Source organism: Aspergillus ruber (genome assembly GCF_000600275.1).
Source record: "Aspergillus ruber CBS 135680 unplaced genomic scaffold scaffold00002, whole genome shotgun sequence".
NCBI classification, from domain to species: Eukaryota; Fungi; Ascomycota; class Eurotiomycetes; order Eurotiales; family Aspergillaceae; genus Aspergillus; species Aspergillus ruber.
Window position 1 is genome coordinate 1,016,911 of NW_024467298.1, and position 24,225 is coordinate 1,041,135.

The 24,225-nt window shown below is 49.2% G+C and overlaps 13 protein-coding genes across 13 annotated transcripts; 5 read left to right on the top strand and 8 right to left on the bottom strand.

Annotated features, from left to right (window-relative positions):
* Positions 1-107: 107 nt before the first annotated feature.
* On the top strand, positions 108-1,581 carry EURHEDRAFT_446401 (heme-dependent oxidative N-demethylase family protein; the record flags this gene model as incomplete). Its single annotated transcript, XM_040783594.1, has 5 exons — positions 108-312; positions 377-479; positions 529-581; positions 627-750; positions 816-1,581. The coding sequence occupies 5 exons, from the start codon at positions 108-110 to the stop codon at positions 1,579-1,581; spliced, it is 1,251 nt and encodes a 416-aa protein (XP_040642818.1).
* A 55-nt stretch (positions 1,582-1,636) lies between these two features.
* Positions 1,637-2,188, bottom strand: EURHEDRAFT_470710 (uncharacterized protein). Its single transcript, XM_040785313.1, has 2 exons — positions 2,177-2,188; positions 1,637-2,070 (listed from the first exon to the last, which is right to left on the bottom strand). The coding sequence occupies exon 2, from the start codon at positions 2,035-2,037 to the stop codon at positions 1,798-1,800; it is 240 nt and encodes a 79-aa protein (XP_040642819.1). The 5' UTR covers positions 2,038-2,070; positions 2,177-2,188; the 3' UTR covers positions 1,637-1,797.
* Positions 2,189-2,750: 562 nt separating this feature from the next.
* On the bottom strand, positions 2,751-4,792 carry EURHEDRAFT_374205 (exonuclease V; the record flags this gene model as incomplete). The annotated part of the gene is made up of 2 exons (XM_040778612.1): positions 2,751-4,270; positions 4,345-4,792. 2 exons carry the CDS (start codon positions 4,790-4,792, stop codon positions 2,751-2,753), a joined length of 1,968 nt encoding a protein of 655 aa, XP_040642820.1.
* Positions 4,793-4,923: 131 nt separating this feature from the next.
* On the bottom strand, positions 4,924-6,153 carry EURHEDRAFT_408383 (Mpv17/PMP22 family protein). The gene is made up of 2 exons (XM_040780816.1): positions 5,454-6,153; positions 4,924-5,393 (listed from the first exon to the last, which is right to left on the bottom strand). The coding sequence occupies exons 1-2, from the start codon at positions 5,987-5,989 to the stop codon at positions 5,000-5,002; spliced, it is 930 nt and encodes a 309-aa protein (XP_040642821.1). The 5' UTR covers positions 5,990-6,153; the 3' UTR covers positions 4,924-4,999.
* A 385-nt stretch (positions 6,154-6,538) lies between these two features.
* Positions 6,539-8,481, bottom strand: EURHEDRAFT_374207 (MFS transporter; the record flags this gene model as incomplete). The annotated part of the gene is made up of 3 exons (XM_040778613.1): positions 6,539-7,746; positions 7,800-8,054; positions 8,106-8,481. The coding sequence occupies 3 exons, from the start codon at positions 8,479-8,481 to the stop codon at positions 6,539-6,541; spliced, it is 1,839 nt and encodes a 612-aa protein (XP_040642822.1).
* Positions 8,482-9,287: 806 nt separating this feature from the next.
* On the bottom strand, positions 9,288-11,119 carry EURHEDRAFT_512419 (phosphotransferase family protein; the record flags this gene model as incomplete). Its single annotated transcript, XM_040786065.1, has 7 exons — positions 9,288-9,620; positions 9,663-9,783; positions 9,930-10,044; positions 10,088-10,189; positions 10,377-10,514; positions 10,546-10,896; positions 11,050-11,119. 7 exons carry the CDS (start codon positions 11,117-11,119, stop codon positions 9,288-9,290), a joined length of 1,230 nt encoding a protein of 409 aa, XP_040642823.1.
* A 1,051-nt stretch (positions 11,120-12,170) lies between these two features.
* Positions 12,171-13,908, bottom strand: EURHEDRAFT_447101 (Zn(II)2Cys6 transcription factor; the record flags this gene model as incomplete). Its single annotated transcript, XM_040783650.1, has 2 exons — positions 12,171-13,796; positions 13,837-13,908. 2 exons carry the CDS (start codon positions 13,906-13,908, stop codon positions 12,171-12,173), a joined length of 1,698 nt encoding a protein of 565 aa, XP_040642824.1.
* Positions 13,909-14,557: 649 nt separating this feature from the next.
* Positions 14,558-15,381, bottom strand: hhtA (histone H3; the record flags this gene model as incomplete). Its single annotated transcript, XM_040780817.1, has 3 exons — positions 14,558-15,141; positions 15,197-15,304; positions 15,357-15,381. 3 exons carry the CDS (start codon positions 15,379-15,381, stop codon positions 14,864-14,866), a joined length of 411 nt encoding a protein of 136 aa, XP_040642825.1. The 3' UTR covers positions 14,558-14,863.
* Positions 15,382-16,211: 830 nt separating this feature from the next.
* On the top strand, positions 16,212-16,475 carry EURHEDRAFT_447549 (histone H4; the record flags this gene model as incomplete). The annotated part of the gene is made up of 1 exon (XM_040783675.1): positions 16,212-16,475. A coding segment is annotated over one exon (264 nt), but the record flags the coding sequence as incomplete, so codon positions are not given.
* A 2,619-nt stretch (positions 16,476-19,094) lies between these two features.
* On the top strand, positions 19,095-19,769 carry EURHEDRAFT_446795 (cupin domain-containing protein; the record flags this gene model as incomplete). The annotated part of the gene is made up of 1 exon (XM_040783630.1): positions 19,095-19,769. The coding sequence occupies one exon, from the start codon at positions 19,095-19,097 to the stop codon at positions 19,767-19,769; it is 675 nt and encodes a 224-aa protein (XP_040642827.1).
* An 864-nt stretch (positions 19,770-20,633) lies between these two features.
* Positions 20,634-21,512, top strand: EURHEDRAFT_408394 (uncharacterized protein). Its single transcript, XM_040780818.1, has 3 exons — positions 20,634-20,727; positions 20,785-21,325; positions 21,377-21,512. Exon 2 carries the CDS (start codon positions 20,820-20,822, stop codon positions 21,138-21,140), a length of 321 nt encoding a protein of 106 aa, XP_040642828.1. The 5' UTR covers positions 20,634-20,727; positions 20,785-20,819; the 3' UTR covers positions 21,141-21,325; positions 21,377-21,512.
* Positions 21,513-21,586: 74 nt separating this feature from the next.
* On the bottom strand, positions 21,587-21,918 carry EURHEDRAFT_374212 (uncharacterized protein; the record flags this gene model as incomplete). The annotated part of the gene is made up of 2 exons (XM_040778614.1): positions 21,587-21,721; positions 21,781-21,918. The coding sequence occupies 2 exons, from the start codon at positions 21,916-21,918 to the stop codon at positions 21,587-21,589; spliced, it is 273 nt and encodes a 90-aa protein (XP_040642829.1).
* Positions 21,919-22,734: 816 nt separating this feature from the next.
* On the top strand, positions 22,735-23,766 carry EURHEDRAFT_520310 (pyrroline-5-carboxylate reductase family protein; the record flags this gene model as incomplete). The annotated part of the gene is made up of 2 exons (XM_040786817.1): positions 22,735-22,829; positions 22,913-23,766. Exons 1-2 carry the CDS (start codon positions 22,781-22,783, stop codon positions 23,764-23,766), a joined length of 903 nt encoding a protein of 300 aa, XP_040642830.1. The 5' UTR covers positions 22,735-22,780.
* Positions 23,767-24,225: the final 459 nt, after the last annotated feature.

Genomic DNA, 24,225 nt, shown 5'->3' on the forward strand with positions numbered 1-24,225 from the left:
GGTTGCATAAATAACGGCATAATGTCTCTGTCCTTATTCTTGATGAAATATTCGTTTCTTGGATCTTCTCCTCTTCATAGTCATAATTACCGTTGCTATATCAAATGATGTCTTCACAAATCCTCAACACCAGCCAATATCACCTCGAAGACGTGGCCTTGATAGGTCTGGCAGTCGCCGTCTGTATCTGGGCCGTAAATAACATCCTCAAGAGATGGAATACTAAACAAGAAGCTACTAGACCCTTAACACCAGATCTCGAGAAGAAACCGTTGGGATCGAAGTTCAAAAAGTCGGACAGGAAGCCAGGAGGTACGCTATGACCTCGGTTAAGAATACATAACGTGGTATAAGCAACTGACTGTCGTCAATACAGAATGGACACCATCGGATTTCAAAAGGCCAACGGCATCACCGTATCTGAATTGGAATGTTCATACGACAAAGCCGATACCGTATCGGCCGTTTCGATATGGGCCGTGAGTGGACAACCGTAACATTCTCGGGCATAATGGCTCACGCTTGCAGAAAATACTTTATCACTATGGGACTGAGAAGTATGAAGTGGGATGAATGGATAGGTGAGACAACATGCGAGTATACAAGGACACTTGCTCACGGAACAGAACTTGACAACCATTACTTTCGATACCACGCCGACAAAAACCGTCGAATCAAAGAACGTGGCACAAAGAGCTGCATGACTGCGCCAGAAGCAATGGACGGAGCGATCGAACTACTGGAGGAACTGTAAGTAGCCCCCGTCACAGTCCCAGAACTAGATACTGAGGCAGATCTGACACCAACAACACCAGTTGCACCTACCTCCCTGAACGCTACCCCACCATGTTCCTCAAAACACCCACCGGAATAACAAACCTCGCCACAAACGAATCCTTCAATATAACCACCCGCCCCCTCCCCGAAGACCCCATGGCCACCTCCGCCCGCCTAATCCAAGACGACCTAGCCCTAATGATCGAGCGCCCAGACGGCGACTACTACCTCCTCGCCGGCGCAATCCTGCTCCCTGGTTTCTGGCGCTTGCAGGATAAATTCGGCATGCGGCTTTCGGAAATACATACCTCGGGTGATGTTCCGCAGTATAAGGAGAAGCTGGAGAAGGGGATGATGAATTTCTTCCGAAGGCTGAGGCCTGAGGATCCTGTGCTACGGAATAATTATTTCATTCAGGTTGATGATAATCTCGCGTGGTCAGGTAGTATTGGGCCTGAGGACTTGGAGGAGGTATCGTGGAATACGGCGCAGAAGGACAAGGCTATCGAGCACCACTTTTTCCGGTCAGAGAGACAGTCTCTTCGCCGGCTTCCAAGATCTGGTGCTGTGGTGTTTACGATAAGGACGTATTTCGAACCTATTGCGGAGATTGTGAAGGAGCTGTATGTGCCTGGAAGACTGGCATCTGCTATTCGCAGTTGGGGTGATGATGTGTCCAGGTACAAAGGGAAAGAAAAGTACGAGGGTGTCTTGTTAGAATACTTAGATCGCAAGCATGAGGAGCAGATTGCTGCTGGGCTGGAATTGGAGAAAGAGGATGATGTTAGGAGTTATCCTTTTTAGTTGCTTTTGTGCATCGGGTTCTTCATCGACATCTGAATATTTTAAGTAACTATGTGCTTTACACTCGATGAAATCATAACGTTCATTGATTGAATACGATCTCAGCTGTCCCCAATGCCTAACATCCCTGTCCAGCCTCAACTTCAACTTAAAATATCCCAGTTCTCTCTCTCTCGTTCCGGTACATCATCTCCCACTAGACCCAATATCAGGCATCTAAGGAGTCGGCGCAAGCAAAACAGCCGCACAAGCCGCCTGGCAGGTCCCATACGCCGTGTTGCATGCTATAATGCTAGCAGGCGCAGAAGCACCCAAAGTCGCGCCCCAGGTAAACCCTGCAGCAGAGTAACAAGCCATAACGACGCCTGAACAGCCGGCCTGGCAGATGCCGTAGCCTATGGGACCGGCGATGGCGGTGGACGCGAGGGGGAGGAGGATTGCGGTGGAGAGCTTCATTTTTGTTCGGATAAGGAGTTTGTTCTGTGGTTTCTGTAGGGTTGGTTGGGATTAGCTGGACGCTGAGGTTTGTTTGGAGTCAAGTAGTTTGGGGAGGGTGAGCGTGTGGTCGTTGAGAAGGAGAGTCCCGGGAACTTACGTGATAGTGTGGTCTTGTAGGTTGGGAGATGGGCAGATGGGGGATGATGGATGTTTAATAAATTAGAAGAGAAGAGAGAATCAGAAAAACAAAAGAAGAGGGAGAAACAGGCAAACAAAAGAAAGAGAAGGAAGAATCTGGCAAACAAAGAGGGTTCTAACATCGAAATTATGTGGTGAATGTCACGGAGCGCAGGCATTCACCAACAACGCAAGACGTTTGACTACTTTGGCCTGTTTGAATATAGGGCAGGAACTCCCTTTCGCACATTAGGTAGTGCAGCGCTGGCAGGCCCAGTTTCTTTCTTCCCTTCTCCATGTTAGTATTCCGCTAGATAGTCTACCAAGAGACTTATATTGTTTGAGACCGTCGCAGTGATTCCCATTTCTTCGAGATGTAGGTATGAAATAGCAAAAGAGCATATGCACTGGAAGAGAAATAAGTCGTCAATAAAGTGTCTTGAATATCCAGCCGCCATGGGTAATGCATGAACCAGCCCAAACCAAGCGTATCATATTACAACAACGCCAATTCAGATGCGTAATATACAAGCTCAATCGCAAAAATGAAAAGCCTAAGCAGCAGCTTTCTTCCTCCCCCGATTCCGATTCGCCAACGCCCAAGCCTTCTCCTGCCTCCACGAACACTCATCTCGAAACTCACAAATCCGACACTTCCACGCCTCCATCACCTCCACACCCCGCGGATCCCGCTGTCCCTTCCACCAGCTCATCTGCTCCGATAGATAAGAGGTCATGCTTATAGGATCGTACAGGAACGAACGACTGCCCAGGGAGCGGGATTCAGAGGCGGAGAGGTAGCGTGCTGTCAACAGTGGGGAGAGGACTGTTGGATAAGATTCGAGGATGGAGGGCTGGTTTTCTGAGGGGATGGAGGGGGCCATGGAGATTTCGGTTTCTTGGGATGGGAGGAAGGTGAGGCGAAGACGGTCTTTCATCAGGCGCCAAAGATTGGTGAGATTATTGTTTTCGATGAGGATTGTGGTGGAGTCTTGGCTACCAGATGGGGGAATTGTAGATGAAGAAGGTGATGAGGGTGGCTTTTTCAGGGCATCTTCGGGAGTAGGGATGAAGTCGGGGTCAAATTCCTGTGAGGACATGGCATCGAAGAATTGGTCGTTTAGACCACCTACTCCGGCGACGAAGGCGTCTGTAAACGGACGATTGGGATCGAGGTTGTAGCGCGCCGCGAGTGACTCAATAGTCACATCATCGCTAGTCACCAGCCGGTTAAGCATATGGTAATATATTTGCAGCTGGAGCGCTGTCGGTCGAAAAGACGTGCTCTTGACAGTAGGAATCGACCCACTACCCTTGGTCTTGATATCCGTCATATACACCCTGGGTACCTCAAATGCCTCCGGGGGCGGCGCCGGCGGTGACGAAGCAGACCACTCCACTTCCTCATTCTGATCCCAGGACAACTCGTCCAACCGCTTCCCACGCTGCGAAGACGACAGCAGATAATCCGTCAACGACATTTGATACTCCGGTAGCGCCGCCCGCGTAGCCTCAACATCCACATAATACGACGCAGCAGACGCCTCAAGCTCCGGATCTGGACACTCATAGGAAAGCTGATCAATCACCCCGTTCACCAGCTCACCATCTACCAACCCCCATACCTCTAATTCCCTTGTCATCCCGAACTCCCGTAACGTGCACAGACCCTGGATGATATTCCAAATCCGCAACGCCAACGCATCTTCCTTGGTCGCGACCTCCACTGACACGGTCGTGTGTACCTCATCCTCCAGCGTCTTATGAATCGTAGTCCCCTGCTTCATGGCCGCTGTCCTCCTCTTCCTCCCGTACTTGGTCAACGTATACCAATACTGCAACTCGCACCACGCGGGTGAAATCAAATCCGACACAGAAAACGCTTTATTCGGGGGTCTTCGAAATCGCTCAATCGGTGTTCGCGTAGTATCTGTCGCCGGATTATCCCCAGTAGTCCCGATCCCTGTCCCTGCCCCTGCCGCAGCAGGATTCATAGCAGCAACCCATTCCTGCTCCCTGGCAACATCACGCTCTCGATTCCGTGCGCGCCCTTCCGTCGAATTCGGATGTTCGACTAAACGCTTCCAGTCAGATGTCAATAACAAAAAAAAAAATCACTAGACGAATGAAAAATAGGCAATTACTAACCAGACTCCGCACCGCCGTTGCCTGAGTTCTGCGCTGGTAGTCCAGACCCTGACCCTGCACCAGTACCTGCCCCAGTGGCCTTACTCCAAGGACCACCTGCTGGCTTGTATAATTGCCATGTAGTGCCTGGTTTTTCGCGACCCAAACCCCTAGGAATGCGCGGGCTCGAGTGCGGTGCATAGTAATCTTCGATATCTTGCGTACCAATGGTATTCTGCGTAGCGATAGAAATAGCAGCAGCCACGTCCGTCGCGAAATTTCGTGATAATTGTGATGGTGGTTGTGAGAGAGGTGGTGGTGATGTAGTGGGCGCAACCGACGCGCTCTCCGTGGCGATTTTGGCGAACAATTCGTCCACGAGCGCTTCTTGTTCCGGGGTGAAGTCAGAGCCGTAGTCGCTGTCATCCGGCGTCAATTGTTGAGGAGGAGGGTCTGCTGGGTAGGACATGCCTATGTCTATGAGGGAAGGAAGACATGTTCAGGTTGTTTGTTTAAGGTTCTTTCTGATGACGGGGATTTGGAGTTGCCCCAATGGGTAACGTCATCCATGCTCTGCATACAGTAAGCAACAAGCATACGGGACACAGTGATATGCAGTCTATTGGTCTATCTACACTATATACAAGTTCTATAGTCTATATGCCAGATATCATAATCAAGCCGCCACCGCAACCGAAGCAGAAGCAGAAGCAGCAGTCATCTCAGCAACCTCAACCTCCCTCGCAGCCTTCTGATTCAACCACGACAAATACGTCTGCCACCCCACCGCAATAATTCCCGAAAATACATTCCGGAACTGCGGCGGCACATACATAAAGCTAAACGCGGTAACAGCAGGCCACAGCTTCACGCTGTTGGTCACACTCACGGGGAGCGCCTTCTTCAATCGCTCATATGTATCTTCAAACGAGGCGCCGCTGAGCAGCGACTGTACGGAGAAAAAGTATGTGTTAAAGACGGGGGTGAAGACGGCTTGTTGGACGCAGACTTTGGTAAGGATGGAGAGGAATTTCGAGGGGAAGTTGAAGTTGTTGTGGAGGAACATGAACCTATCGCCTTGTCAGCATTTTGAAGATATAAGCCGGAGGGATGAAATGGTGATGAAGTACCAGTTATAAGAAGGAATACTCGACCCAACCCCAACCGTCAAATGCCTCATCGTCCTCCACGGATCATACCCTCCCCCCTCCACTATTTCACCTTCACCTTCACCCTCTTTTCTAACCACCTCCGACGGAAACAACATCTGCGCACTCAAATCCCCACACAAATAAATCACCACCGAACTACACAACTGCGTTGCATACGGCCTCCGCTCCTGAATCCGTGCATACGCCCGCCCAAGTCTCCCCAATGGTCCCGCGTATATGACCTCGCGCAGAGACCGCGCGCGCAATGGCGCCGGTGACGCACCGGCGGAGGAGGCGACTGTGCCGGACGGCTGGGGGTGTGGTGGGGAGGAGGAGAAGGAGGGGTTTTGTGGTTGCGATTGCGACTGCGATTGCGGAGGTTCATGGGGTCTTTTGTTCGGTGGCGGTTCGGGGGTGGATTGAGTATTGTAGCGTTTTTGGGGACGGACTTGGCGACATGGTTGTCTTGGTCGGAGTGGGATGGAGGATGGCAGTTTGTTTGCGAGAGGTCGCATTCTAGGTTCTTAAGGCTGGTAAGATCTATAGGGGTTCAAAATCTTGGAGGTGCGGTGGCGGCCCGGCGTGGTTTTTGTTGAGGGTCGATTCGAACATTGGACGCTACCAAGGGAAAATAAAACCCGTAATAAGCAGGCTCAGTCTTTGTGAGATTGAGTAAGATGATTGACAATGGAGAAATAATCTGGACAAAATCGCCTCAACTCGGTTCTCGGAGTCTGTTACCGAACACCGCAAACTCCCGATCGGGAATACGGGGGACAAGAACTATTTTATAGATAAGATTTCTATTCCATTGTATGCAAATGTCTATGCTTTGTTTTGCTCGTCACCTCATGCTCCATCCAAATCGCGTTATCAACAAAAAGAAAAATTAACAAAAACAGGGTATATAGTAACAGCAAAAACGCCCAATGAACCGAAACTTTTCTTTTTTCTTGTTCCATCATATGTATCACGTCCGGTAAGATGAGAAATAGACACTAGAGATTAGGTTATATGCAGAATTATGTATGTCAGGGAATTCGAGGAGGGCCCGCGTGAGTTGATCACTTGAACGATTCCCGAGTGTTGACACGGTCAATGTCATACGGATTCCCATCGTACGTCGCCTTTCGAGACCCCACCGTCCTCGAAGAAGCGTGACTGCGGATCTGCTGCATAGACGGCATAGACGGTAACCGACCCAGGCGTCCGACATTCGATTCCTCGCTGCTGCTGTCATCCGAGACATGGGGCGCCGGCACGGGTGCTTCGGTGCGGTCGAATGCGTCGTCTTCCTTCTCGTCCTGGTCAGACTCGGGCTGCTGCTGCGCCTCCTGCAGCTTACGCATAAACGCATCGGACTGCGCGGCGTATTTGCAGCTCTTGCGAATTTTCGGGCCGTACTTGTAGAACAGGAAGGGGAATGGCACGCAGGCGACGGCCAGGAAGGCTGGGATCGAGGAGGCCCAGTGGATACCCAGATCTTGGTACATGTAGGTTGTGAAGAGGGGGAAGGCGGCACCGAAGCACGAACGCAGGACGGAGTTGGCGGCAAGGACCGAAGCGGCGAAGATAGTGTAGGCGTCGATAAGGTAGTTCATGATACTCAGGAAAACGAGAACCATTCCGAAGCCAAAGGGAACACCGGCAGCAATGGGAGCCATCCAGTGGACAGAGGGATAGTTGGTCCAAGCGAACCAGAATAAGCCGACAGGAATGGCGACAGATGCGATCAAGCAAGGAGCCAGACGTGCCTCGGGAGGCGCAAAACCGTCATTTTCATTTTCAACCCGGATGTATCGCTTGTTATCCCAGATTGAATAAGCGACGGCCATCAACATGCCCACCATGATTCCCAGGAACGGAAGACTTCCAACACCTTGGTTCCAGCCGCGAACGCCTTCAAACACGATGGGGTATGCGGCGAACAGCATGTACAGGGTACCATAGACGATAGCCATGTACAAGGACAACAGAAACACGATGGGCTCACGGAAGAGCAGAAGCCAAGGGCGAGATAGGGCAACCTTGAATGACTCCTTGAGGGAGATTTTGCCCTGGTCGACTTCGAGCTTGCTGCGGTAAATCTTTCCAGAGCGCTTGGACAGCTTCTCTGCGCGGCGGCGCAGGAGTACGGGGGCGTAGGTCTCTGGGATGAGCAGCGAGCCGATAATCCAGACGACACCGGAGAAGGCACCTAGGAAGCCCATGACCCATCTCCAGCCGGCGTTCATTCCCAAGAAACCACCAATAATCGGGCCAAGGACGGGACCTGCGAAGTTTAGTTTGAAGAAAACTAGAACAAAGTAGTTGACAAGAACTCACCCAAAAACGGCGCAGCAGCAAACAAACTCATAGCAATACCACGTTCCTTTGCCGGGAACATGTCGGCAATAACACCACCAGCGTTGGTCAACGGCGACGATCCAAACGAACCAGCAAAGAAACGAAGGATAATGAGAGTCCAGATATTCTGCGATCCAGCAGCGCCAGAGTTGAACGCAGTCAGGGCGCAGTATGTGATGATGAAGAGAATCTGACGGCCGAACAGTTCACTAAGCGGTGCCCAGAGGAGAGGACCTATGTTCGTCAGCTATTGTTTTCCCATACACGGAAGTGGCCTCCACTTACCAATAGCAAACCCCAAAACGAAAAGCGAAACACCAAGCGTAGCCACCTCACTCCCAATATGAAACTGCTCCTCAATCTGCGCAATACCGCCCGTATATGCGGATGACACAAGCGCAACAGCCAGAGTCGCGATGGCAACTAGCATAGTAATCGTCCATTTCTTCCACTGGCTAAACAGCATTGGATTGCGCGGGTCATTGGGGATCCAGGTCACCACGTAAGGGTCCTCATCAGTGCCGGAGCCGGGGTATGGGTAGTCGATGATCTCCTGGGTGACGATGCCCTGTTCGACGACCAGCCGCCACCAGGGGATTTTGGTGGGTGTTGGTGACTCGATGTTGTCTGTCATGTTGGGTTTCTTGTCGGTAGCTGCCATGGGAGGCAGATGAGCGAGTCTCAACCTTCGAATGCCGGATGCGGGGAGTATATATCGATAAGGTGAGATAGGATAAGATCAGCAATCAACTAACTCAAGGACAGCAAGGATAGTAGGGCATATGTTTGATATCGAAGTAATGTAAGTTGAAAACTCGAACCCAGCACAGAAAAGAGGACAGACTCATCTTATATTTATGCAGCGACCGCATTTTTCTTCGTGTCGGCGACACCTCGGCTCGTTACCACATTGGGAAAATGAGCAGCAGGATGAAAAAAACGCTAAACCCCAATGGCGGCTGCTTATTGGCTACTGAGAGTCCGAACAGCCGATATGTCAGCATAACTTGGCATTAATGAGGCTTATGGTATTGTGCGCTGCATAAATTGCTTTGACGGTTCGGGGCTGGTGGGGCCGCTGTCGGAGCTAGAAGAATCTAGATAACGTTGGTCCTGCAATCTTGTACATTAATACAGCCTCTGTATACTCCTTCTGTATGTTTGCTAGTCAATAGCCATAATTATAAACACTTCAATATTGGTAATTATATATACTTCAATATTAGGATCTGAAATACGAGCACATATCGCCATCACTTCGCGTACGGGCAAAGACTGCTGACTGTGACAAGACCCTTATGCATGCATTCACACAGGCATAAGGTGGGTCTAATGCACCGGACCACCACGTTTTGGGTCTAGCGGGGCCGCTCTCGGCTTCCCGGCACGCCCACCGCCATTGGCCAATGCCAAGCATAACCCATAACGACACTCTACATTAACTATTATGCACAGATAGGAGTTACCTTATCTAACTCCGTGTCGGCGGTCGGGACTTATCTCACCGACCCTATTTTTATCGTTATCAACTGATTTCTTCTCGATCTCGGAACAACCACCTTTCTCCAGAAGATGGATATCCCCCTCGTCAACTTCTGCGAGCACAATGAGGGAAGCCTTCAATTTAGTAACCTTCTGAAAAGCCCCTCCATGACCCCCATCACTGACCCAACCATCTTCACTCACACCGACCTGTTCCTGCCAGAGCTTCACGGCTTTATTCGAGTCAAACCACAGCCGTTCCTGCTCGAAGAAGCCACCCATCTCTGCTTCAGTGAACTGCACAGGGCACGAAACTCCCTTTGTATCAGGCAAATGCGGTCAGTGCTCGGTCATCCGTACTAACGCCCTCTTCAATGTCATGAAGTTTCCGCTCCATTGTCTACCAGCCCTATCCACCAGGCGCTGGCGAAGGCGAAGGAGAGGCACACGCAGTGCCTGAATATGGAGCTTATTAAAGTAGCTGTATTATATGCGGTGGTAGTAGAAGAGACGACGTCGGTACAGTCCATCGATTTCATATTTCTCCCCGGCTGACAGCGTTTCGTAGTCTAATGGGAGTTTTGACTCTTTTGGTTCGAGGGTGTGTTCGTTATCGGGTTCTCGAACGCTCGTAGATAACCTACAGCTAGCAGACGTGGCTCGATTGTTGTGTGCTGCCAGTCGATAATACAAGAGATGGCGCCTGAGTCAAGTGAAATGAATATGTTATTTGGGTTCAAATCTGCTTGGTCAACTCTATTATGTGTTTTATGGAAAAGACACACCCGGATGACGAAGCGTGGGCCGATTCAGAGGACTATTAGCATCTTTTGGAAGCAAATACGGCGCCAGAAAAAGGTATTTGTTCAAGAGACTAAGATAATCCTCTGGATAATGTTTTTTCTTTTCTCACGAAAGAGGCCATAGGCGGAAAGTCGAGCTCTTCTGACTTTTCATATCGCTGTGTCATTCAATTTCTTTCAGTGCAATCGACCTCAGATACTCCGTTGGATTATCCCCTGCTATTTGTCAGATCTAAGGCGGCAGAAAGTTGCAAGTCAAACTCACATGGACCACGACGTATACCAAGTTCAGCTCTTCTTCCAAGCCAAAACGTATGATCCGCAGTTAGACCAATACAAAAAGTCTCTGAATCATGATCCCCTTCCATATCAGCTGTATACAACTCAGCCCGAAACCCAGCCGGAACATCTTAGAATAAACACTCCAACCAACCCCAAACGGCAAATCATAAAAACCTTCCCCTCAGTCTCCACAAAACTCGGTGCAGGCGCCAACCGTTCCCGCTTGCTCATATCCAACCACCTATTCTCCATTCCCACCCCCGCTACTTTCCCCATAACAATATACTCCACGTCAGCAGAATTCCTCCTTAACACAAAATACCCAGAAATCTCCGGCACAGGAACTCCCTTCTCGTGTATATATTGCAACACAGCAACTTCACTAACAGTGGCATAATACCTGGGCACTGAAATATGATACATGATCTTGATGATTACTTCGAAACTATCAGCCATAGTTAATAGGAAGACGTTGTTGAAGCCGCCTTCGGCTAGTTTTGTGATACTTGCTGCGTGGCCGTGACTGGGGAGATATCTCCCGGCTTCTTAGGAGGGCATTGGGGTTGAATTTGATGTGGCGCTCGTGGAGGCGCAGGTCTACGTTGAAATGTATCTGCCGAAAGTGTAGGTGAGAGGTCTTTGGCGAGAACTAGGAGACTCACTTGTGTGATATCCAGAGTAGGAGGATATGCTGCGCAAGACATATGAGGGAAGACGTTTGTTTATAAGCATTTTCCAATCTGTGATACTTAGTCTACCGCATGAATCGCTGGGAGTTCTTCGGCCGAGCGCAGATTAGAACAGCGCGGATGATATTGCTTTTAGATTACATAGCATGTTGCTCTACAATGGCCGTCAACAGGTCAGCCATTGCTCGTATATTTATTATTTTCTGTCACTCAAATTCCAGATCGTATACTAAAAGTGCCCATCAGCAACTCTGATTGGTCAGCTCGGGTTATGACATCATGCTTTCTATTCTCGATTTCAGTCCGGGCGCTAATCCATTTCGGGAAATAGCATGGTTCCAGTCTCAACCAATCAGAACTACCATCACCACTTAATATCAATTTTGCTTTTCACACCAGACGCGATGGATACGAGTAAAAGAGATTGCTGGGAGGGTTTGTAAGATGGGTCGAAATTTGTTGAGGTGGGATAGAATCTATAAATGTGATCGTTACCCGTGTTTCGTGCCACTCTCTCAAACACCCAACGCTCTTTTGATCCGGCAGTCACTCGTTTATTCCTTCATACTCTCAGAAAGGACAATCCTCAACCAGTCTCTCATTGTATACGCTCTCAGTTATATTCATTCTCAAAATCCAGTACGTACTCCATTCACCACCACCACAATGAAAACCCCATCCCAAACCAGGCTAACCCTTGCTCACCCCCAGGGGGAGAAAAAATGGCCCGCCTGAGCCACGAAGTAACCGTCCTCCTCATAATCATCGGTTGCATCGCCTTCGTCTTCATTGGCTATGGTCTGTACGCCCTCTCAAAGGGCCTCGAGCACGAAAGTGACGGATACCGGAACCCATCGAACGAGCAGGCGCAGTATATGCGGGAGGTTAGGGAGCGTAATTTGGGGGTTTTGCGTTCGAATCGAGGAGGGTGAGGGGCGAGAGGAAGGGTGGGGATAATGATATGGTGTAGGGATTTGGTGTTTATGTGGATATGTATGACGTTGGGTTTGGGAGTTTGGACTTTGATATTGGTTGGGTATCTTGGTGTTATTGATGTTTTGGGTTTCATGTACTCATGAATGCAGCTGTTGAGGTCATCTCATGCTGGTGGCATTTATCGGATTCAATGGAAGGAAATACTCCCTTTCTTCCCACACTCCGTTGGCGCTTGGTCGATTTCTCGTGAAATGCAGAAAAGGTCGAGTTTGAGGTATGCCATGGCAGTTCAGCTGAACAACAACATTTTTGCGAATCCGATGTCCCTCAGGGATGGGAAAGTGTTCATCGCCAGAGAAAAACTTGGCATTTTCAATGTCGTCTTCGACGGTAACCAGATCCTCCACAAATGGAAGATTAGCCAGTCTCTCCAGTGGTATTTCCTTAACCTCCATTTCAGATGAATAGTCGGATGTCATCGAATTCGAAGCCCGCACCATCAAACCCTCCATCCCCCCCTCCTCCATCCGAATATACTCCTCCGCACTCGCCACCCGAGGTTTACACTCAAAGAACCCCTCCTGCGGAACGCGTCGGAGCAGCGCCAATGCTTCTCGTCGTAAGACCGGGTCACGACAGCTGATAGCCGTGAGAAAGAGCGGCTGGCCTACGCCAGATTCGAATGTGAATGGTGTTTGGGAGATATCTGGTGTAATGCTGGCGAGTGCCTGTGATGCGTGTTCGACGATGATTCGGAAATGGGACAGATAATTGTCGAAGGCGGTTTCTCGTTGGGTGAGGCATGTAGATAGGATTATGTATATGGCTGCATGGAAGGTTCGTAATGTTGAGACCGCATTTTGGTACATGTGATCTGGCTGGTTGCTTGCCAGTGCGATAAATAGGCGATACCAATCTTCAAGCCGTGCTAGAAGATTTTGCCGACGGTCAAAAACCTCCGCAGATACATCTGCTACAGATCCCGCCTCAAGAATATGGGCTCCAGCCTCCCAACAAAAAAGCAACGACTCTCTCATAAGAGGCGCAAGAGCGGCCCGTGCAGCCTCAGCAGTCAAAAAGCCAGTATTTCCCCGATGATCTGCAAGAGCAAACAGATCTTTAACAACAGGTACACCCGCTGTCGACAATGCCGCAGTTCCCAGTCGAGAGAACAGGGGAATGATGGTATCTTCCAAAAACGACGCTCTGGCGGCGGATGCCGTGCGTAGTTCGTGTATAAGAGCGATACCCTGTTCATATAATTGTAGCGCCTCTTTCATATGTCCCTGCATGGTTTCAATGCAGATGTACAAAACGCAAGTGACGACAGCGATCTCCTGGTTAGCTCTGTTCTGCTCGATCAGTTTTCGGACATTCATCATCGAGCGCGAGTACCAGTTCAACGCTTCATTCTTCTCGTTACCCTTTGGAGAAAGGTCAAGTGAAGGCGTTGGACTCTCGTGAAGAGCACTGATGGCAATAACCGCATCCCATACCGCCGGTTCCGAACGGGACAATTGCAGCACGGTATCTTTCCAGAATTTGAGATCAAGTGCACCCGCAATGGACGATGCACCACGATAGAAGTAGTGCTGGAAAGCACGTCTCTCCCTCTGAGCTGAAGGATCCACTCTCGACCCCGATAATCCCGAGAGGAGAGACGGTGCCAGTGGTGATGGCGTGCCATATCTCGACACGGTAGACACTTGATATTCGCATTTCCGCCCCGTGCTGGTACAGCGCTGGCAACGCGGTCGTGTCTCGTCGCATTTACTTTTCGGGATCTGAATGGTCAGCGATGATTCCACGTAGGATCAAGAGTACGTACTTGCAAGTAGCACAGCCGTTACGGGACTTTGTCAGGCCAATTCTCGAGGGTGAGGTGGACTGGCGCATCCTTCAAGCGTTCAGTCAAATGAGTCTGGTTTGTCCACATTGTCTCTTCCTTCTGCGCATGGTTTCCGGCAATTCCTCGTTGGTTGAAAGGGACATCCGTGGCTATTTTTAGTCGGTCGCGTAAATTCGTCGATTACACGCGAGGAACGCGACTGAGCCTACTTCGCTGACCGATATATGGGATGCTCAATATAAATCGCCTTCTGTATAATCATGTACAAATTCAGCATGGTGGTACTCTATTGTTGAAATACGGAGTCTTTGCAGGTCCAGGATATATATCCGCCGTGTCCATGAGTAGTCAGTTCAATCACGAATACGATATATTTCTCTATTCGATCATTCCGGTATTCTCCATTCTAGTCCGTACGCGTGCTATTCCCAAATCAAGCTCTGCTGCTGCAGTCATCGTGTCGCGACCGGTGGGATACTCCGGAGTACTCTACAGAACGTTGTATGACTTCAAATTCGCCACATCGGGAAAGTATGCAGTCTACGAGCATTGAGTCACCCGGAGTCATCGCTCCGATTGCATCGTACGTAACCACCGCCCGGCCTCACATACACGTCATGGACGGGTAGAGACGCGGTCGCGTCGCGGAGTCAAGCAAGCGCGACCGTAGGGAAAAGACAAACATGGCTACAGAGAAAAGTGCTTTCAAAGTGCATTTCATCATGAAGTGGTGCTTGTTACAGACACCACGGTGGATAGCTTTAATGTACAATCGGACGAGCCTTGACCAAATCCACCAAGCCGCATCTCAACGACTCTTCAGTATTTATGGTAGTCAAAGCAAAACAAAACACAAACCCAGTGCCGGAACCCAGTGATATTTGAAGCAGAAACCCATCATGTATCGCCAGTAGTCATGAAAAAGGAAATTAGAAAAAGCAAAACCCCATTATCGCCTTCCCAAATAGAAACGAGTAAAGATCAAGTATTAAGGCGCATCTCTTAAGAACGCTCACCGCGGAGACGGCGGGCAAGCTGGATGTCCTTGGACTGGATGGTGACACGCTTGGCGTGGATGGCGCACAGGTTGGTGTCTTCGAAGAGGGAGACGAGGTAGGCCTCAACGGACTCCTGAAGGGCACCAATGGCGGAGGACTGGAAACGGAGGTCCGACTTGAAGTCCTGAGCGATTTCACGGACGAGACGCTGGAAGGGGAGCTTGCGGATCAAGAGCTCGGTGGACTTCTGGTAGCGACGGATCTCACGGAGAGCGACGGTACCTTTTTATCGTTAGTATAGGTACCAAGATATACTGGTCGGTGGTGATAGACTTACCAGGCTTGTAGCGGTGAGGCTTCTTGACACCACCGGTCGAAGGGGCGGCCTTGCGGGCAGCCTTGGAAGCGAGCTGCTTACGGGGAGCCTTGCCACCAGTGGACTTACCTAGAAGTAGTTAGTAAGAGATGAAAGATGAAAAAGAATGATGAAGACTTACGGGCTGTCTGCTTGGTTCTGGCCATTGTGGTTGATGGACTTGGATGAAAAAGTGATAAGTAGAGATGGATGGATGAGGGAGATGGAAGAAAGACGGAGACAGCGGGTGGGGGAAGGAAGTATTTGTAGTAAGCGAAGGGAGGGAAGGTTGATCTGGAATCGCCCTATTCCCGATTGGGTCAGCGTTAGACGAGAGAAAAAAAGAACCAGGGAAAAATGACTGTATTGCATCAGTGATACGCTGCCCTCTGATTGGTCGGGTTAGAATGGAACAGTCAGGTGCCGCTAAGCGAGGCGTCCATTCCGCACCAACCAATCACAGCACAGGATCACGGCCATCAACCATACCAGCCTGTTAACGCTTGATCCCAACCACAAGGGAGAATCATACCCGCCATAACTCGTATCATATAATTAATTACCGTTTCTAATACCGTCCTGATCTGTTTGATCTCTTCTTCACTAGTGGTTGGGCGTGTATTGCGTGTATTGCGTAAGATCAATTCGGTCCCGGCAAATCACTATTCCGAAGAAGATCAATCCGTCCGTCGGATCCTGCCCTCTGATTGGTCGATCCGAACATTAGCGTGGTGATTCCGGTAGCGGCCCCGCGTCCAGCGACAGACGATACAAATATCTCCTGCTCCAGACTCTCTTCACTTCCTCTTCCTCTCCTCCAAAGCTATCTACGTCTCTCCACATTTATCTTAACTACTTTTACCTTTTACCTACTCAACCTAATCTCACATCATGTCTGGCCGTAAGTCTTCTATCAAGGATCTTCAGCAATGACTGGTATCTAACAAGCTTCTCTACAGGCGGCAAAGGTGGAAAGGGTCTTGGAAAGGGTGGTGCCAAGCGCCACCGCAAGATCTTACGTGACAACATCCAGGGTATCACCAAGCCCGCTATCCGTCGTCTCGCACGCCGTGGTGGTGTCAAGCGTATCTCCGCCATGATCTACGAGGAGACCCGTGGTGTCCTCAAGACCTTCCTTGAGGGTGTCATCCGTGACGCCGTCACATACACTGAGCACGCCAAGAGAAAGACCGTCACCTCGCTCGACGTTGTCTACGCCCTCAAGCGCCAGGGCCGTACCCTCTACGGTTTCGGTGGTTAAACGATTTTTCCTCCTTATTCTCTTTTACCGCTTTATGTCATCTTCCTCCTTTTTTATATCCTCCTTTGCGCTACAACAACAATACACCACCATCCTGCGCGATTCGACGCGTAGAGGATACGCGACGGTTTGCTTTTCTCGGGTTGGTTTCACGGTATGACTGGGACGTTGAGGTGTTCTGATCTGTTTTTCGTGTCTTTTACAAATCATGGGTCTGGGTTTGGTTTTTTATCGTATTTTATTTCCTATTGCGCGTCCACTATGGGTCTGCTAGTGTTCGTGAGCTTTTCATTTTCTGTATCATAGCGGCCTTTTCGCTTCGGCTGATGCCGTAAGGCTCGATCGTGCGAGCATCGCGATCCATCTGAATAAACAGTCAGAAACGATTTTTCCTATGCGCTGTAGTTGCGTCGTAGTTTTGTGTTGACTCGCGTGTGCGGTGTATTTACGCGTCTTGTGTTTTGGTCTACGCGTACTTGCTGTTCGGTCTACCGTTGTCGTGTGCATTCTGGGATATCCTGGTAGTCGGCGGTCGTGTCTGTTTACTGAGTAACACTGTAGGTGCTAGTTCTGCCGTACCTCATCTTAGTATTCAATGTTAGTTCAATGCCTATTCAATGCGTGTTCTAGTTTCTCTACTGGGCAAAGCTCCCCCGTATTCTATTTCCTTGTCTGTAGCCACCGGTCGCGTCTACTACACCATACTGTCTCCGTGTGTGCGGAAATATGGTGTCCGGTATAGCATAGTAGTCCATCTCGTATACGTGATATCTACATCTCTGACAATTTTAAGACGATAAATGAAATAGACGGGTAGTCTAGGTTACTGTACACACTCAATATATACGAAAATAGTATATTCATAGTGTTGTGTTGGTATTGACCGGGAGTGTACAATACCTACTTGAATGTATATATATCCAAGTGACACTCAATAGAAGAACCACCACATCAATGATATACCTACAAAACCACGGAAATGCCAGGCAAAAGCAGCATCAATTAATTCCCCAGACTCTACTCTACATGTAGCACATTATAAGACCACCAAATATGCCCATCTGAATGCGCGATCACGCATCGTTTGTTAAGAACTCCCTACATCAACGTAACCGCAGCGGAAAACAACGAGCTACAACCACACCACAACGACCTTTTCTTTCTCTATTCCTGACTGATCCAGCTCACATTACTACTCAGAAAAAAACCAGGAACACCGCTTAGTCTTCAATACCTGCAAAATAAGAAAAACCACACCAAAATCACCACATCCAACAAAGAGTTCAACTACCCCTTTCGGGGGTTCAACTTCCCGGGTTCAACATCCGCGCTCAGCTTGACACATCAGCACACCTTTTCGAACCGGATCAGAGCGGGGTCCGCACGCACACCTGAGAAATATGCTTGATCTTGATACCCTTTTTTGTGAGTTCAGGTTTTCGCGAGGGTTCGCGCTTGGTGTGCTGGACTGGGGGTTCAGATCGAAGGGGGTCCGCGGACCACCCGCGGAAGGAGTGATTTGGTTTCGCTCAAGCTCGATTGCGAGGAATGGATGGGTGATTATAGTGGGATACGGTGGTGAATTGTTTCGTATTCTACAGATCTACGTTTCACGCGTTTGGAAAGCCGTGCCATTCCCAGTTGTGATTGTAGTTTTCGGTGCGACGAGATTGAGGTCTACTCGAGTTGGGTCCGCAGCCAGGCCGCTCTGTACTACTTTGTTCCCCAGTTGGCTTCGCCCTCAGGAAATCATGGTGGATGATTGATCACGGCGAGTGATACAGCGGTGCTATTTTGCATTCCACAGAGCTACACCTGTCTGACCATATGGCAGTATCATCTCGGACCGTCACCGTGCATATACTCCGAAACGGATGCGCTGACGTAGGGGTTCAACTCGAATGGGGTCTGCGACCAGATCGCCTCGGGTTCAACAATCCATATGGCAGAGACACGGATGGGACGGATGGACGACGACATGGTGGGTGTAGACTGGTGCATCCTGCATCTTGTCTTTTCCTTTAAAATTGCAGTATCATTAAGACCATGGCCAGATAGCGAGCAGCGCCATAAGGCACGACGTAAAGATATTGTGGCTTAGTGTGGCTGGAGTGCTATACATGGATAAAGATGGATAATGATGCATAGTCCGCTATGCCCACCTTCCTATCCTGTACTCCAGTTAACTTACCACCTTCAACTACTGCAGCCATCGAATATCTATGTACAGCAGATCAATAATCTCCTGCAAGTACATGGCAGTTGACTCAACATTCATACAATATACGAGGACTTCGGGATCAGCCAATCGCGGTAAAAGTATGCTACCTGCTTTGTGCGTTGGACCAATTCATACACAAGTAATTGCTGCTCTGTATATGTCTTGGAGCAGTGCAGCTTTTTTCTGCCTAGCTTTGAGTAGTTAATTATAAAGACCGTGTTGGCCAAGCTCTAACATTCAATTTGCATCTCGGACCTCTTCCCGGGCTGACAGCTTCAAGGTCAACCGGGAGAACGTCCGACGCCGTAACGCTTGTGCTTAATCAAACTACAAATAAGACGACCAGGTCTAATCTATATATTCAAATTTAGAATCTAGTCCATGAGACAGTCGCCAGCATGGTCCACGTTAATCAATACTACCTCCCACCCACAAACCTCATCCCCAACTCCCCGCAACCTCTCCTCCACTACAAAGGCCTCCTCTCCGAATCCGATCTTCGCCCCGAAAACATACACAACAGATTCCACCAAAATGGCTGGAAAACACAATGGATCTTCCGCTACGGCCCAACTCAGCAGTCCCACTACCACTCCGCAGTTCACGAGTGCATGGTCGTCCTAACTGGCACAGCGACAATCCGTTTCGGAGTTGCTGACACAGACTCGGACCTCGACAAGAACACCTGGTCCGGGGCTAGAGAGAACGGTGGTGTTGAGATTGATGCACGTTCCGGCGACGTCTTTGTTATCCCGGCTGGCGTGGCGCATAAGACGTATGATACTACACCGGCTGCGCCGTTCGCTTTGCTCACGCCGGGGAGAGGACGGGGGATCCAGGCGGCGAATGTGGAAGAAGCGCTGGCGAAGGTTGAGCTTACGGGGTTTACCATGATGGGTGCGTATCCGGAGAACCGTGGTGATTGGGATTTTATAATCGGTAAAGAGGATGCTGGAAGGTTTAAGGCTGTATGGAGTGTTGCGAAGCCGAAGAAAGACCCGGTACTTGGCGATGACCCAGATAGCCTAGTTGGGCTATGGAAGGATACACCGGAATTTTATGCAAAGATTTAGGATGTATTTAGATAAGGCTATATTGTATTCCTCTTTTACTGATATTCAACGAAGTCAACGTACCAAGCCACAAGCTGGGCATCCTGCCGTTATCTCCCCACCCTCTGGTGCTATCGTCTATTCTTGCCCGGGGCTTTCCAACCATTACACAGTGGATTCATGAAGTACCTCCCTTGGACGAATTCCGAATGGAGGATAGCGACAACCGAAAGTCCACTGCGGGGAAATCTATAGTGGTCGAATTGCAGGATTGGACTAACCAAGGATACTACAGGTCTGATAGCAATAGGATTCTTGTTTATCTACTCAATCTGCTAATACAATAGTGGAATTGCGGGGTTCGGCTGCTCACTTCTCTTTAATCATCTCGACGGACGGCGGACAGGCATCTTTAATCCCACCAAAACTCAAACCGGCTGTGTTTTATGGTATAAGTAAGCCCGTATGGGTGGAACCACCAACGATCCCGCGAAAAGGTGGGTGGTATACGCGTAGGTTTTCTGTTTTTATCTCTTCCCGAGTGCTTGCTAACAATCGTAACAAGATGTCTGCGATGTCGTCGGCAAAAGATCAAATGCACAGGCGGCTGCCCTCGCGACAATTGCAAACGTCGCAGGGCAGCGTGTACATTCGAGGGCGAAGACACCAAAATCCTGGTTACAAAAAAGCACCTGTCGGAACTGAAATGGCGGACTATTGAGTTAGGGAAAGAGATCAATGTCTTGCAGGAGCAGTTATCAGGCAACAATAGGTGCGCAGAGCCATCAATTGACTATGTCGACCCAATGCGCTCTCCAGTGATTGGCACGAACTCTTGTAATATCATCTTATCACCTGATCCGAGTTCTGACATGCTAGAGGCTGGTCTTGATAATGATGGTCATAGGCATGATGCTAGGATGGTGAATCCTTTGTCGACTGGATCACCGAGATACATCAGAGACATAGTTGGAGGCCCGTGAGTTTCACCGTTGCATTGCACTGACAGAACTAATCAACTAATGGATTACCATAGACTATCTCGGACACACGTCAAATTGGCCACTGACAATGCGGCTTCTCCAACTCAGTCACCAGTCCATCCATAAGTCTCCCTTCCCCACTACAGCACAGCATATAGACTCCGCAACCTATGATTTAGGATGGGACGGCCTTCGGACAACCGCGATTCCTGACATCATAGGACTTCCCTTGTTGGGCTATTCCCTATTCCTTATCAATGCTACAAATTCCACAAAGGTCAAATCTTTCATCTGTTCGATGTGCCAACATTTATGCCCCAGTTGTATGAGCTCTATCACAACCCAGCCGAAAAGATACACACGTCTGGATTATGGTTATTCACTTTCTGGTCATTATTGTCCTTGGTAAAGGGTTTGTGGAAATAAATACCAGGGGCAGGGCTCCACCGGGGGGCAAATAAGTTCAAAAGGGCGTTTCTGATGCTCCCGGATTACTGCTATTTGTGGAGAGACCCAAGCACGTCTGCTGAGCTGCTGAGCTCAATGGATCTTTATTTCCAATGCATTGACTGGCGGACCTCTGCGCACAACCTGGTAAATTTTCGTTCTACTTGTTGTCTGATACAACCTACTAACGATAGACAGGATAGGACAGGCTTTGCGCATTTTGTTAGTTCACGGCTATCACACTGGTGTACCCCCCCCTCGAGGCGCTAGGGACTCAGGCAACCGAACGATATCGGGGTATCTGGTGGACGGCTTATATTCTCGAATGCAAGATGTCAGTCCTAATGGGTGTACCTTTGGGCATAAGCAACTGTGAATGCTAGTATTAATCAAGGGAGACTTCTTGATCTAGGAGATGGCAGCATCCACGATCTTAGGGTTGCTGTAGCCGAAGTTTATAACAGCGAATTGGGAAATCATGTCGATGTATTTCTCGCCGTCAACATCATACAGCTTATAGTCACCAGCTCGCCCGATGGCGACCTAGATTTCTCAACCTTCAGCCAAGAACTATGACTGCGTCATGAAAGAAGATGCCTTACCGGAAAGGGCGCAAACCCGCCGCGGACCTTCTGCTGCCACAGATCAACGCTATATGCAGGCTTTTTCGAAAGACTTGGGGTAACGAGTACTCCTGGGACGTCATTCTCGACGCCTGGAGATTGAGCGTGAGGTGCCATTGTTGACAGTTTGGCAGAGGAACTTTGTAAAGACTGGATGCGGAAGGACGCCTAGAAAGTATTGAAGCAACAAAGTGTCGTATTGTGGCTCCTGCTCGGCCAATATATATACACTTGCATAGACAGTAAGCCTGGATAAACTACCATCACTTAGCCTTGACGAGAATAACCATCTGGGATGCTCCTACAAAGCATACCAGGGAATGGGAACATGGGAACCGAGTGTTCATCGCCATGAACATATGTGAGGTTGCTTCTTCTTGTCCACTATTGGCATGGAGAGCCATCGCCGTCGGTTACTTTACTTGGTTATGATCTAAAGTGGATCAGAGATGGGATGATCTTTTCATTGGACTGTAGTTGTTTGCAGCTTATCATGATCAAGTGCATGATAGGACTTCTTGTTACTCGAGACTCAACCAACTCGGAAGTCCAGACCGATGCCAATTTCAGAATCTCTTATTGGTGTGTCGAATACTCCGTACTCAACTGTGATATTATCTCGGGAAACAGAAGGCATTAGTTTCCAGTTCGCTGTCGGCTGCTCGCTGGAGGGTGTATTCAAGGACTAGTGGAAGCCAGACAGAGAAGATGCTTGCAATGGCTTTATTTCTTCTTATTACCACTGTACTGACCAAATCTAGATTGGTTGATCGATTGACTTTCAATTCAGCGTTGCGCATGGCCTTTCTACAGACAACCCCGCTGTTCGGAGCCAGGACCCGAATACATGAGACAATACTAATGACCCATCGTTAGACACCAACCATAAGACCAGACTTCGTGCTTGGTACAGCGGCAGAAAAAGAAGTAACACAGCCTTACTTCTTATCCGTTAGCGTATCAAAACCATGTTTAGAAAATGACCTCCATCAGCAGGAAGCCTGTTCGATTGGCTATGCTCGGCTGTGGTGAGTACAAAACAATCGCTATTTCTAAACCTGCCCCCCATTTTACACTCATTACTGACCATAATCGGTATACTTCCATACAGGCCACATGGGAAAGGCACTCCTAACAGCCCTTCTACCATCGGTTGGCAAACCAGAAAGCCCCATATCTCGCATCTCAGTCGCCGTACGAAATCAAGCATCCTCGGAACGATTGAGTGCCGAGTTCAGCCACAATACCGCACCAATAGACTTTACGAGCAATGCCAATGTGAAAGTCGCAGAGAATGCCGACGCCGTGCTCCTAAGTTTTCCACCGTATCTTGTCAACGACGTTCTTGGAGCGCCTAGTATGCAACGTGTGCTTGAACGAAAGTTGATAATTAGCATTCTGGCTGGTATTTCGACGGGCCATATTAAGGATGCGATTCATGGCGCTGGCACTGATGGAAAAAAGAGAACCGAGGACAAGACTACAGTGATTCGGGCCATGCCGAACATCGGGACTCGAATTCACGAATCCGCTTCTCTCCTTGCTATCCCCCACAACCCTGCTGATAACAGATATTTGAACCTCGTCTCATGGATATTCCAACACGCCGGGAAAGTATATCCTATCCCAGATAGCATTTTTGAAGCGGCTACGGGGGCGAGCGCGGTAAGTTATGCATTGACTACCGTGGCGACTGAGGCTATCGTAAACCAATGCGTGGAAGAAGGCATTCCAAGGCATACAGCACTGCATATTGCATCACAATACGTCCGGGGGGCATCTCCTTTGGTATCAACTGGTATGGATCCTGCGCATTTAGGGGAATCTTTATCGGCACCGGGGAGCATAACTGGCCAGGCAATTTCAGAGTTTGAACAAGGCAACCTACGAACCATGCTGGCGGATACTGTTTTTAAGGCGGTGCAGAAAGCGAAGAGTATGGGATTTCAGCAGCATAGTGGATAGTTAAACCTCTATGGTGACAAAATGAAAAAGCATTAATAGATAAGTAACCAATTGCAAGGCTCTCGCGTAGCCTCCCATCAAGTCATTATAAGAGGTGCTTCATAAGGTTCTGCAGACACAGGACACAAATCAACGCTATTTTCCCCTTTCCACATCTTCTGAAGCGCCTCACGTGTACGTCGCGCAGTTCCCACTCCATGCTTTTCAATCAATTCAAACCACTGCAGTATCTCTGCCTCGATATCCTGTGAAATAACCTCTGAAGCCGCCACGGAAGCAGGCCAAAGCACAGGACCTGCCCAAATACGCTGCTTTTGTTTAACCTTCTCAATTTATTTGAAATGGTGTATCACTATTTCCACATACTGCTGTACGTGGCGGCGGCGGTGTGACAGTCTCGAACAATATAAATTTATTGGTAGACTCTCTATCGAAATACTAACATGGAGAAGGAAAGAA